General features: G+C 39.5%; 1 protein-coding gene across 2 annotated transcripts in view; it reads right to left on the reverse strand.

Annotated features, from left to right (window-relative positions):
- STIM2 (stromal interaction molecule 2) overlaps positions 1-12757 on the reverse strand; it is a 133038-nt gene that overhangs the window by 91199 nt on the left and 29082 nt on the right. For both annotated transcript variants that reach the window (XM_006899259.1, XM_006899260.1), the window contains exon 2: positions 1184-1298. In XM_006899259.1, coding sequence (XP_006899321.1) covers positions 1184-1298 — 115 coding nt within the window. The remainder of the gene's footprint in view (positions 1-1183; positions 1299-12757) is intronic.

Consider the following 12757-nt stretch of genomic DNA (forward strand, 5'->3'; position numbering starts at 1 on the left):
CAAATCAGAATAAAAAAAATTAAGGGAAAAAACTTTCAGAAAAAAATACATGCTACAACATGACTACATTCACAAGATAATGGAAATATCAGGAAAAAAAGACATCTTATTTAACTCCTACTGAGAGAAGAAAATGCTAATGGACTTGTTTTTTAAACTTAGTATAAAACTGGGAACTGAGTTTCAGTTTGCAAATCACACTTTTCCAATTTTAATTCATGAGAAAGCTTGAAAATTGGGAGTTAAAAACAAATAGAATTTAAATTACAGAACTTTATCATGCAAGTCATAGGAGATTCCATGAAGGATTCACTTCAGGTAAAGTTCTCCACCTATTAAAGACCTTTAGAACTATTCTCTATAACTAAAAAGAAAAGTTCAGGATATAATTTCATTTGATAAACCTTTTATAGTGTACAATTTAAAAAAATAAAACAGTACTTTACAACTTAAAGCATTCACAGATATATTATCCTTATTTATTCTAGCATAAAATATTATTTAACAACTCTTAATGACATTCTAATAATAAAAACTCACCACCTAAACCACCAAAAATGAAAAATTATTTCTTAAAACAAATTATCTTCATAGGAAATTTTTCTACTTCTTATTGTTATGTGCTGTCAAGTTGCCTGTGACTCACAGCAATCCTATGTACAACAGCTTTTAACCCTGCTCTATCCTGAACCAACCTTAGGGTCTCTGATACAGCTATTCCCATCACCCCAGTCATTAAGTCAATCCATCTCATCGAGGATCTTCCTTTCTTGTGTTGTGTCTCCACTGTCCCCACCATTATGTCCCTCTCCAAGAACTGGTCCCTCCTTGCAACATGCCCAAAGTATGTCAGACGAAGCTTCAAACTTTGTGCCTCCAAGGAGTAGCCTGGTTTCTCTCTCTCCAGGACTAACTTACTTCCTTATTTACTAGTAAAATAGTGTGCGCTAACAGTGGTTAAGTTGTTATGTTATGGTGCATTGAGTTGAAACTAACTCCAGCGAGTTTTAAGAGGCTGTAAATTGCACAGGAGAAAAGTGCTCATCCTTGTGCTAAAGGACAGCTGGTGGATTTGAACCATGTACTTTCGAAGTGGCAACACAGCTCCTTCCCACTATGACACCAGAGCTCCCTTACACTGAACAGAAAGCATAAGGGCAGTGGATTAATAAAACTGTCTTACCTTCTGATGTTTTCCATCGTTTCCATAAATCTTCTACAGTTATATGTTTATCTTCTCTGTGCAGATGGTTGTGTTTGTTAGAAGCATCTTTATATTTCATATCTTCTCTAATAAACTACAAAAGAAAAAAGCAGTAAGTTATATATACATAAACTCACTCTTTTAGTCCCCATAAAATGAGAAAATAAAATTTTAAATACAACAGATAAGATCTGGGTAACTGGTACATTGTTGGTATTTTGTATTTACATTACTAACACATGTGTATGTGTGCATTTAATGTGTACATTTAGTGTTTTCTACTCTTGATACTTTCAACCACAATACTGACAACAGCAAAAGTATTTCATGTTAATCATTTGCCATACGTTGTTCTAAGTTACATAATACACATTTTTAGGTATCTGTATGCCTGCATACATGCATACCTATAATTACAAAAGCAGTCATTTACCTACCTTCATGACTGTCCGAGAAAATAATGCATCCCTATTTTATAGATTAAAAAATCAAGATCTGCAGAATAATTTGCCAAAGGTTTACAAATAATGAATATGAATGAAGATTCAATCTTAAGTAGGTTTTGCTCAACAGTGTAGTATGTTGCTGTTGTTGTTATTTATTGTTCTGTATTTATTTTGTGCCTCAATATTCATTTACTTGGAAAATATTTGGTAAAAGGGATGTTTCAGAACACGATAAATATTCCAATCTTGTCCCTGCAATTTTATAAAACTGAGGCATTTCTGTATTTTCCTTATTTAAGCTTAAGTGTTAATGCTGTTATTTGCCATCGAGTCATCAGACCTAACTTACAGCTGACTTTTCATTGCCCACCATTGTCCCACAAAGCAGCTGATGGATTCAAACCACGAGTCTCTGGATTAGCAGCACAGCTCCTTAACACTAGGCCACCAGAGCTCCCTAATCTCAAAATTTTTATCATATTTCTAGGTTCTCTCATCTTTCAAGATACTACTTAAAATTCAAAGTGATTCACAAACATGGAGCTACAACAAAAAACCCTGTAAAAAATGTACAGAGGGGAAAGCTTTAGAAATACTTTTCCTAAAGACTAAGCTCCTGAACATCAACTCATTGTCAGAAAGTCCACTGCCTGCTAAGCAAACTAATTTTCGTGGTTTACATACTATTTCTTAGTCCTGTGACTGATAATCTTTTATACTTTACCTCTTGACATTTTCTTATATGAATCCAATTACTACATATAAAAGTATTAGGTTTTAAAACTTATTCATTCATTACTGTATTTCTCATTTTTCTTGGTATCTTTGTTGGCTTCTTATCAGTTACAAAAATAAGAGCAAATGATTCTTTCCCAAATCCACAAGACAGAAATAAAAAAACCTCCCATAACTGCAAGCACCAGACGACTGTTTATGACTTTTTTTTTTATAATATGACTTCTATACCTCGATAACGAACATTATTTTCAGACAACACACAATAAATTTTCCTTTTGGCTAGAGCTATTCCCTACTTAAGCTAACAAAGAAACTCTTAATAACTGTATAATAGTGAATTATCTCACTTTTCTAAGTTTTATCTAAGCTTTACTGATATACTAGAATGAAAATAAAGTTTTAGAATGAATAACACTATTTTAAGCTGTTTGCACAGTTTGGCCCCTGGTTCTAGTTCATGGACAGGAAGTGGGGGTAACTTGATCGAGAGGGATGACCTAGGAGGCTGACTATGACAAGATGGAGAAAAGAGCGGAATTACCAATGATTTCATCTTCCCTAAACCCACAGTAATATCCTTGGTACCATCAGTCATAAGATCAGGAGACACACTGCTTTGGGCAAGTCCATTGTCCAGAATCTCTCCAAAATACAAAAGAGTAATGATGTCAGTTTGAAGAGCAAGGTGCACCTGATGCAGGCCATGGTCTTTTTAAATCACTATTTACTCAACTGAGAGTTGGAGAATGACTAAGATGACAGAAGAACTGACACATTGGAACTGCGGTGCTGGAGAAAAGCACTGAATAACCTATGGATTACCCAGATGAGCAGCCAAGGTGCTCCTTGGAGGCAAGGATGGCAAGCTTCAGCTCACATGTTTTGGGCCTGTTTCAAGGAGATTATATTGTTTAGAAAGTGACACCAAGCTAGGAATTGTATAAAAAGGAGAGGAAGACCCTCAACAAGATGGACTGACAAAGAGACAGTAGCAATGGGCTCAAGTGTGTCAAAGATGATGAGGATGGTATAGGATGGGACAGGGTTCAGGTCTGTTGTTCACAGGGTGGCTATGAGTCGTACTTGACTTGATGGCACCTACCAATAACATAGGTAAGCCTCAATTGACAACACAAATAGAGAAATGTTCAATAAATAAATAATTATTGAACATACTTGTCAAAAGATACAACTGGATGATTCTTTTTTATAAACTCATCTTGTACCATTCAATCTGATTAATATATTTTGTTTCATGAAACTGGTTTTTAATAAACTCTTAAGTTTCTTATGCCTACAACATATACTTTGGATCTGTGCTGTTATTTTCATTTTAGTAAAATTTGGTAGATGTTATTACAGACACATGTGCAGGATCTACTCAGTCGATATCCCTTGAGATCTAAAATTCTAAAAATATCTAAAATTCTACCCTCTCCCATTAGTGATAGATTCCTGAATACCTCAGTCATTCCTGCGTCACTCTGTCACTACCACCACTGACACATTAAAGAATGTGTCAACTATGGGCTATCATCTCACCCCAGTAACAATAGCCAAGTTCAACAGAACAACAAGCAATAAATGCTGGCAAGGTTATGGAGAGATTGGAACCCTTATTCATTCCTGATGAGAGTGTAAAATGGTGCAACCACTATGGAAGACAGTATGGCGAAGTCTCAAAACTTTTGAAATAGAAATACCATTTGACCCAGCAATTCCACAACTACGAATATACCCTAAAGAAACCAGAGCTGCCATTCAAACAGATACATGCACACCCCTATTTATTGCTGCATTATTCACATTAGGAAAGAGATGGGAAACAAGTCACGTGCCCAGCAACAAACCACTACATTGGGACATATGAAGAAAAGAACTGTTTACAAGGAATATATGATTAGACATTGTTTGTATGACAACAGTCTAGAATAAGAGACGCATAGCAAAGTGGAGGAGGAAGAAAATTATGCAACAATGAATGATTTAAAAAAAAAACAAACTGGAAAGGGTAAGGAAGGTGCAACAATGAATGAATAAGAATTCAACTTTCTGGTAAACGCTGATAAAAATCACAATTAAAAAAAAGAATGAAAACCTAACCTAAAAAAAAAAAATATAATCCAGAACCTGTACCAAGATGACGATATTATTTCTCAAAAAAAAAAAAAAATTGTAAGAGTAGTGTGGCTACAACTCTGAATTCACACTGGTACTGGAGGTATCATTTGTACTGGGCCAAGATGGGCCAACTAGTAAATGAGCAGAAATGCAAGATAAGCAGCAAAAATACTACAGAGTTCTTAGAGACTCAGCTAGTCTGAACGAAGATTAAGCCCACTGAGTACTCTGAGGAGATTTGCATTTAAACCGATTTGTAGATTCACCATGGACTTCTGACTGAACAGATTTACATTTGGAAGCATGCAACAATGAACAGACAGGCGGAGTTTGGGCATGTTCCGTAAACAATATTGGCCTAGCCAATGATGGCTGGAGAGGCCTTTACCAGAACCCATGCAGGTAAAAATAAGATGTTGAATGCTGTGAATAAATGTTGTCTGCCACAATCTCTTGACTGGACATGGTTTGTGGATGCAGATGCTAAACATTCTAACTGAAGTTCTCTTCAGAGAACTGGTTTTCTTTTTGGTGCCCTCCAGTTGAGTATGATTTATGTTGTTGTCACTGTCCTTACGTGCCCAAATCTGCTGTTATTTCTATGTGCCATTGACTTGAGTAGGGATCTTAAAGACAACAGATGTGAACCCTTTTCTAACCTGTGCCACCCTCACATTTCTTGACACAAGAGTCCACTGAGGCAGTCACCATGTCAATCCACCTGGTTGAAGGTCTTTCTCTCCTCTGCTGACCCTTCCCAGCATCATGTCCTTCTCCAAGGAATAGCACCTCCTAACAAAATGCCCAAGTAGGTGAGGCGAAGCCTCATTACTCTTGCCTCCAAAGAGCACCCATACGGCACCTTCTCCAAGATATATCAATATCATTTTTGGTGTGGTGTTTTTTTGGGTTTTTTTTTTGGCTGTCCATGGGATGTTCCATGCTCTTCACCAAAACCACAGCTCAAAGATTTCAATTATTTTTCTGTCATCCTTTTTCACTGTCCAGCTCTAAGATGCATAGGTGTCAACTAGGGATCTTATGAACAACTAACCTGAACTCTGTCCTATCCTGTACCATTCTAACAATCAAGCCCAATGCTGCAGTCACTGGTTTGCTACGGATGGGCAAATTAGAAACTGGCTATCCAAAATGAGAGAGACTAAGGCATGAGGCCAGTGTTTGTCTTTCTGGTAGTTCTCTGTCAATGTACTGTTCCAGTCAGTTCTGAATAATCTTCAGCAGGATTTTGCTAGTGTGTGATATTAGAGCTATTGTTAGATAATATCCACACTCTGTATGGTTTGTGTTTTGTTGTTGTTTTTTTTTTTGAGAATGGGAATAAATATGGATCTCTTCCAGTAATTGGCCAGGTAGCTGTCCTCTGGATTTCTTGGTACAACCAACCTGGTGATCACATCCAGGTCAGCATCTGTTTGCTGAAATATGTCAATTAGTCTTCCATCAATTCCTAGAGTTTTATTTTTTGCCAAGTCCTTCAGAGCAGCCTGAACTTCCTCTTTCATCACCACTGCCTCTTGATCGTATGTTCTTTCTTAAAAAGCTTCTGTGCCAGCCAATTCTTTTCAGTACAGTAAGTCTGTACACTCCTTCTATCTTCTTTTAACATTTTCTGGATCATTCCATTTTCTACTCATAGCATCATAGCACTAGACACATTATTGTTTATATCAGATGGATCTTAGCAGAAAGCGAAGAATACCAGAGGGATATCTATCTGTGGTTCAAAGACATTTGACTGTGTGGATCACTACAAATTGTGGTAAACTTTGAGGAGAATGGGAATCTCAGAAAACTTGATTGTGCTTATGTGAAACCTATACTTGGACCAGAAAGTAGTCGTCAGAACAGAGCAGGGAAACTGCATGATTCAAAATCAGGACAGGAGTGTGTCCAGGAAGTAGCCTGTCTCCATACCTTTTCAATATATGCAGAACAGATCATTCTGGAGGCTGAGCTTTACGAGGAGGACTGTGGCATCAGGATTGGATGGAAACTGATTAACAACCTGCATTATACAGATAACACAACCCTGTTTGCTGAAACTGTGGCAGAGCTGAAGTGCTTGCTGAAGAAGATCAAGGACTACAGTCTTCAATGTAATCTGAAGCACAAGAAGACATCAAGAAGACTCTCACCACTGTGCCAACCGGCAGTAACATAGTGGATGAAGAAGAGATTTGACGTTGTTAACAGTTACAGCTTGCTCGGCTCTACAATCAACACTCTTGGCACCAGCAGTCAAGCAATCAAAAGATGAATTGCATTAGGTAGATCTGCTGTCAGGGACATTTCCAAAGTACTGAGAAGCAATGATGTCAGTCTAGAGTTCAAGGTGCACCTAATCCAGGCCATGGTCTTTGCAATTACTTGCTATTCATCAGAGAGCTGGACAATGCCTAAAGATGACAGAAGAACTGATGCCCTTGAGTTGTGGTGCTGGAAAAGAACATACCATGACCACCAAGAAAACAAATAGGTCTGTCTTGGAGAGGATAAACTAAGTTTCTTCTTGGAGGCTAGTATTTTGAAGCTCTGTCTCACATATGTTGGGCACATGGCCAGGAAAACTCGATCCTTGGAGAAGTTATCAATCTCAGAAGGATGGAGGTACAGCACAGGAGAGGAAGACCCCAGAGGAGATAGGTTGATACAGAAACGAGGGCAATGGGGGTAAATGTGTTGGAATCAGTGAGACGGGCTCAGGACAGGGCAGGCTTCAGAGCTACACAGGGTCGTTATGGGTTGCAGGTAACTTGACAGCACATAAAAACAACAATAACAAAGGCATGAGGCATGAAATTTCTCACTTGCATATTTTCAAGAATATAGATGTCATAAGTATTGTAAAGAAAATGCTAATTCTTGAAATATGAGGGTTAATAGCTAAAAAAACTAGAGTGGTCTGTGATGACTAAGGTTTATTGTTCTAAATGTCTTTCCTAGCCATTGATGAACTGTTTATTTTGTCCTGAATATATATTGTATTAAGGAGATGGGATTAGGGTGGGATACAAGCTCCACCTTACTATAGGCTCAGGTAGCTCTCTCTTTTGTGGGAAGCCTGCTTTCTTACTGCACTGCAACTGATAGTCTACAAAGCTCAGCAGACTCTGCAAACCCAGCCTGCATCATCTGCAGCTGCATGAGTCATCCCCCTCATGGATCTGTGTCTGGGAAACCAGCCAAGGAATCACAGAACCTAATGGACACACAGGAGTGAGGGGACTTAACGAAGGAGAGACTGTTAGTGTGAGAAATCAGGGAGTTACACGGCAGATCAAACATCTGGAACACTGGTGATCCCACAATTCTTGCAACTGCTCTGCTACTAATCTAAGCAGAACAAATTATGAATGCATCTAGGCTACAAAACTCCTTTCCTGACAAATCTGTGTTTATACTTTTATGTTTAAATACACATTTTAAATAAGGCACATGCTCAAAAATCACCAGAAGCGGTCACAGTGAAGCACTCAGCCTCTGCAATATGACACGTTGTTCTTATGCACCATCACGTTGCCTGGCAGTCTGACATACATACATGCAAATTGTAATTCCAATACTTCTATTGAGACATTTATGAGCTATCTGTTGCCTTTGAGTCCTCATTTGTAAAAAGAAGCAAACAAAACTGTCCACCATAGAGTTAGATAAAAAATTTCACAGCAGTGTTGCAACAACAACAACAAAAATTCAGTGGTTTTCCTACATTAATGCTGTACTTGAAGATAAGGCTTAGAACATGAAAAATATGTACTTCACCATGGCTATGTGGCTAAGTTTAATAAAACAATCTGGGGAATATCAGACAATTACAAAAGTAAGATTACTCAATGCTGTTAAAAGTTCTGTTTCTAATCTGAAACAAAATGCATTAACAGAGACTCTGAGAGGAAAACCACAGCCTCTTCTCTGCCAATGTCGGCAGACACTTTCCAAAAGGACACCTGTCATCAAAATAACACAGTGTTCAAGGTCTGATGTGTGAGTCAGTTAAAGCAGATGGGTTCTTGAAAACAATTGCAGGGTCTTCCTGTCTTGAAAACAGAACTAAAATAGCTTAGCACAATGCCTCAGAGGAAAGAATGCACAAGAAAAGTACTACTGTCATTCCCATTTCTAAAGATGTGAAAAATAAGGTTAAGAGAAGCTTAGCAATTCATGCTCATTTCAAATCACTATTCAGAAGATGAGTCAACTGTCCAGAAAGTATATGCTGTAGCTACTACTGCTGTTAGGTGTCATGAGTCAGCATAGCAACCTTAAATAAAACCTGTTGGTTCCTGCACTATCCTCACAACCCCTAAGGTGCTTCAGTCTGCTGCTGCTGCAGGCACCATGCCAGTATTTGTCATTGAATATCTTCCTCTCCTACTCTGACCCTCTGCCTTCTCATAAGTTTTGGTTCTTAGAAGCATCTAAGGGAGCTCTGGGTGCACAGAGCCAAGAACCTGCAGTGCTATTCCCAAAGGCACACGGTTTGAGTCCACCAGTTGCTTCCCAGGAGAAAGATGGAAAATCTCCTGTGGATTAACTGCCTCTGAAAACCCGATGGAGGGTCAGCTATGGGTTGGTTCTGACTCGGTACACAACAATAACAACAAAGAGTATCTAGTGGCATTTTTTCTAAAAGACATTCTTTTTTTCTTGTGGTAATCTCTGTTATATCAGTGTTTTTTTACCAATACCATAATCATAATCAACAGCACATAGCAACAACAATAACAACAACAACAACTTAATCCAAAGGTTATCAGTCCTTCTTTGGTAGTGTTGTTGTTGTGTATCATCAAGTTGGAACCAACCCACAGCTGACCCTCCAGGAGGTTTTAAGAGGCAGTTAACTGCATGGGAGGATACTGCCCATCCTTCTCCTGTGGAGCAGCCGGTGGACTCGAACTGCATATCTTCGGGATTACAGCACAACTTCTTATCACTAGGCCAGCCCACCTATAAATATGCATTCATTCCAAATCCCTGCAAACACACAGCATATTAAAGCATGAATTCTCATGTCTTTTTCTTCCTCTTATTATTGCATTGAACAGGCAGCACAGTAATTAAGAATACGGACTCAGTTATCACACTGAGAAGATATCCCAAATCCTCTGCTGCTGTATTACATAATCTTTAGACCCTTCTCTGCTTCAGTTTTCTCATCTGCAAATAGTAATAAAAACTCCACTTTTCAAGGTGATAAGGCTATTCTCAAGGTATGAAGAACATCATTTAGCCTATGGAGTCAGGACTGGAGGAAGGCTGATTGTTAAAGAACCTGCATTACAGAGATGAGACAATCTTCCTAGATGAAAGCGAAGAGGACCTGAACCACTTACTGCAGGAGATCAGATTCAATATGAATTGCATCTCAACATCAAGAAGAAAAATATCCTCACCACTAGCCTGATAAACAGTATCGTGACAGATGGAGAAAAGATTAAAGTTGTCAAAGATTTCATCTTATTTGGCTCCACAATCAAAACCTGTGGCACCATCAGTCAGGGGACCAGGAGACATACTGCACTGGAGGTACTGCACTGGGAAAGTCAGCTGTCAGGGATCTCTCCAAAGTCGTAAAGAATGATGATGTTGGTTAAAGATCAAGGTGTATCTAATTCAACCATTATGCATCTGAGGGCTGGACCATAAACAAAGATGACAGAAGAATCAGTGCCTTTGAGCTGTGGTGTTGAAGAAAAAGGAACTGGATATCCCATCAACGGCCAAAAGAACAAACAGATATGTCTTGGAGAAGGTCCAGCCAGAGTGTTCCTCAGAGGCATGGATGGCAAAGCTTCATCTCACATACTTCAGGCCTGTTGTTGCAGTTGCTATTGTTACATGCCAGCAAGTCACCTGTGACTCATAGTGACCCTATGTACTATAGCTGGGAACCTTGCCCTATCTTGAGCCAATCTCACTGTCCACGAAACACCTATCCCAAATTATACCAATCACTGAGTCAATTCATCTCACCAGACGTCTTGCTCTCCTCTACTATACTTTCACCCTTCCAAGTATGGTGTCCTTCCCCAAGGACTGGTCCCTCCTGACCATGTGCCCAAACTATGTGAGATGGAGCTTCAAGATCCTTGCCTCCAAAGAGCAACGCTGGCATTACCCTCTGTAGGACAAACCTGTGTGTTCTCCTGCAAATCCACGGTAGTTCAATACGCTTCTCCAGCACAACTTGAAAACATTGCTTTTTCTATCACAGAGGGGATCCTTCAAAAGGGGTGGGTCAGCAAAAGAAAGGAAGACCCTCTAAAAAATGGACTGACACAGGGACTATGGCAATAGGCTTGAGGATGTGAGGGATGAAGAGGCCCGGGCAAATCAGGCCAGGTTCACATCTGTTGTTCATTCGGTCACACTCACCTTGACAGGACCTAACAACAACAAACACTCAATTAAGGGTGGTGGTTAGTTGTTATATGTTGGACAGCTAACCAAAAGTCGCAGTTTTAAGCCACCAACCGTCATCAGGGGGAAAAAATGGATAGTTTCCTCCTGTTCCTCGGATAATTCCAAGAGTTACAGCCTCAGAAACCTGGTGGAGGGACATCCCACGCTGGAATTAATTCTACAGCAAGAAGTCTGACTTGCTTTTGTTTCAATTATTTTGTCAGGTATCTAGATTTGATGATAAATCACTATTTTTTAATAATGCATTACTGCATTTAAGTGGCTGAATATAGTCTAATGTAGTATTAACACTGCTTGATAATCACTAATTCATAAAGTAACTCAATAGGCAGTGTGGCAACATTAAACTGAGACAGAGCATACAAATGCTGTAACTGATATGGAGAGAAGAGACAGTACTAGAACATAAATGTCTCATCTAAAAAGGATACTGGCGCTGAGAAGTACACTAGCGAACAGGGGCAATCTGGAACGCATTCTCATGAATATATAAGAAAAAAATAGGTTATTGGCATCTGAAAAAATATTTCTTCATATTCCAAATTCAAACACTTAAACTCAATGCTAATAAAAACCTGAAGCTTATTTAAATCAATGCTACATTTTAACACAAGCATAACTTTAGACTTCTATATCACCTCCTACCACTGTAACTGGTACAGCATCAGCACAGTCCTCAAATACGGTGAAAACTTATTATTACTGAGGTTACAAAGTAGATGTATATATCAAAACATCTAGTCTGACAACATGATTGTTGTTGCTAGGTGTTGTCGAGTCACCTGCGAAGCATCAATGTACAAGAGCCCTAAAAAGTGCTCTAACATGTACCAAACTCAATGTCTCCGATACACCTACGCCCACTACCCCAACTGAATCAATCCCTCTTATGAGGGTGTTCCTTTCCTGCACTGTCCCTCCACTCTCCCAAACAGGATGTCCCTCTCCAAGGACTAGTCTCTCCTTGCAACATGCCCAAAGTATGTCAGAGGAAGCTTCAGAATCCTTGACTCCAAGGAGCAGCCCGGCTTCATCCTCTCCAGGTCAAACCTGTCTGTTCTAGCAGTGCATGTTATATTCAACACTCTTCTGCAGCACCACAGTTCAAAGGCCTCAATTCTATTCCTACCATTCCTAGTCACTGTCCAACTCTCTGATGCATAGTACGCAACTGCAAAGACTATAGCCCGGATCAGGCACACCTTAGTCTCCAGCCTGACGTTGTTGCTCTTCAGTACTCTTGAGAGGTCTCTGACTGCTGTTTTTCCCAATGCAATTTGTCTCCTGGTTTCCCGGCTGCCGCTACCAAGAGTGCTGACTATGGAGCCAAGCAAACCAAAACTGTTAACTATCTCAATCTCTTCACCAGTGAGAATCTTTGTTTCTTGATGTTTAGCTTCAATCCATATTGAAGGCTGCAGTCCTTAACCTTCTGCAGCAAGGGCTTCAGGTCCCCCTCAGTTTCAGCAAACAGGGTTGTGTCATCTGCTTAACACAGATTGTTGATGAGTCTTCCACCAATCCTGATGCCACATTCCTCCTCTTCCAACCCTGTGTCCTGGATGATCTGCTGTGCATACAGACTGAAAAGGAATGGAGACAGAATACATCCCTGGCGAACCCCTACCCAATTTTGAACCATGCAGTGTATCCTTGTTCTGTTCTGACGACTGCCTCTTGATTCAAGTATAAGTTTCGCATAAGCACAATCAAATGTCCTGGAATTCCCATTCTTCTCAGAGTCAGCCACAGCTTGTTGTGATCCACATAGTCAAAAGCCTTTGCATAGTCAATGAAG

Source organism: Elephantulus edwardii, unplaced genomic scaffold (assembly GCF_000299155.1).
Source record: "Elephantulus edwardii isolate Elephantulus edwardi_28Jun2011 unplaced genomic scaffold, EleEdw1.0 scaffold00250, whole genome shotgun sequence".
In the NCBI taxonomy this organism is placed as follows: domain Eukaryota; kingdom Metazoa; phylum Chordata; class Mammalia; order Macroscelidea; family Macroscelididae; genus Elephantulus; species Elephantulus edwardii.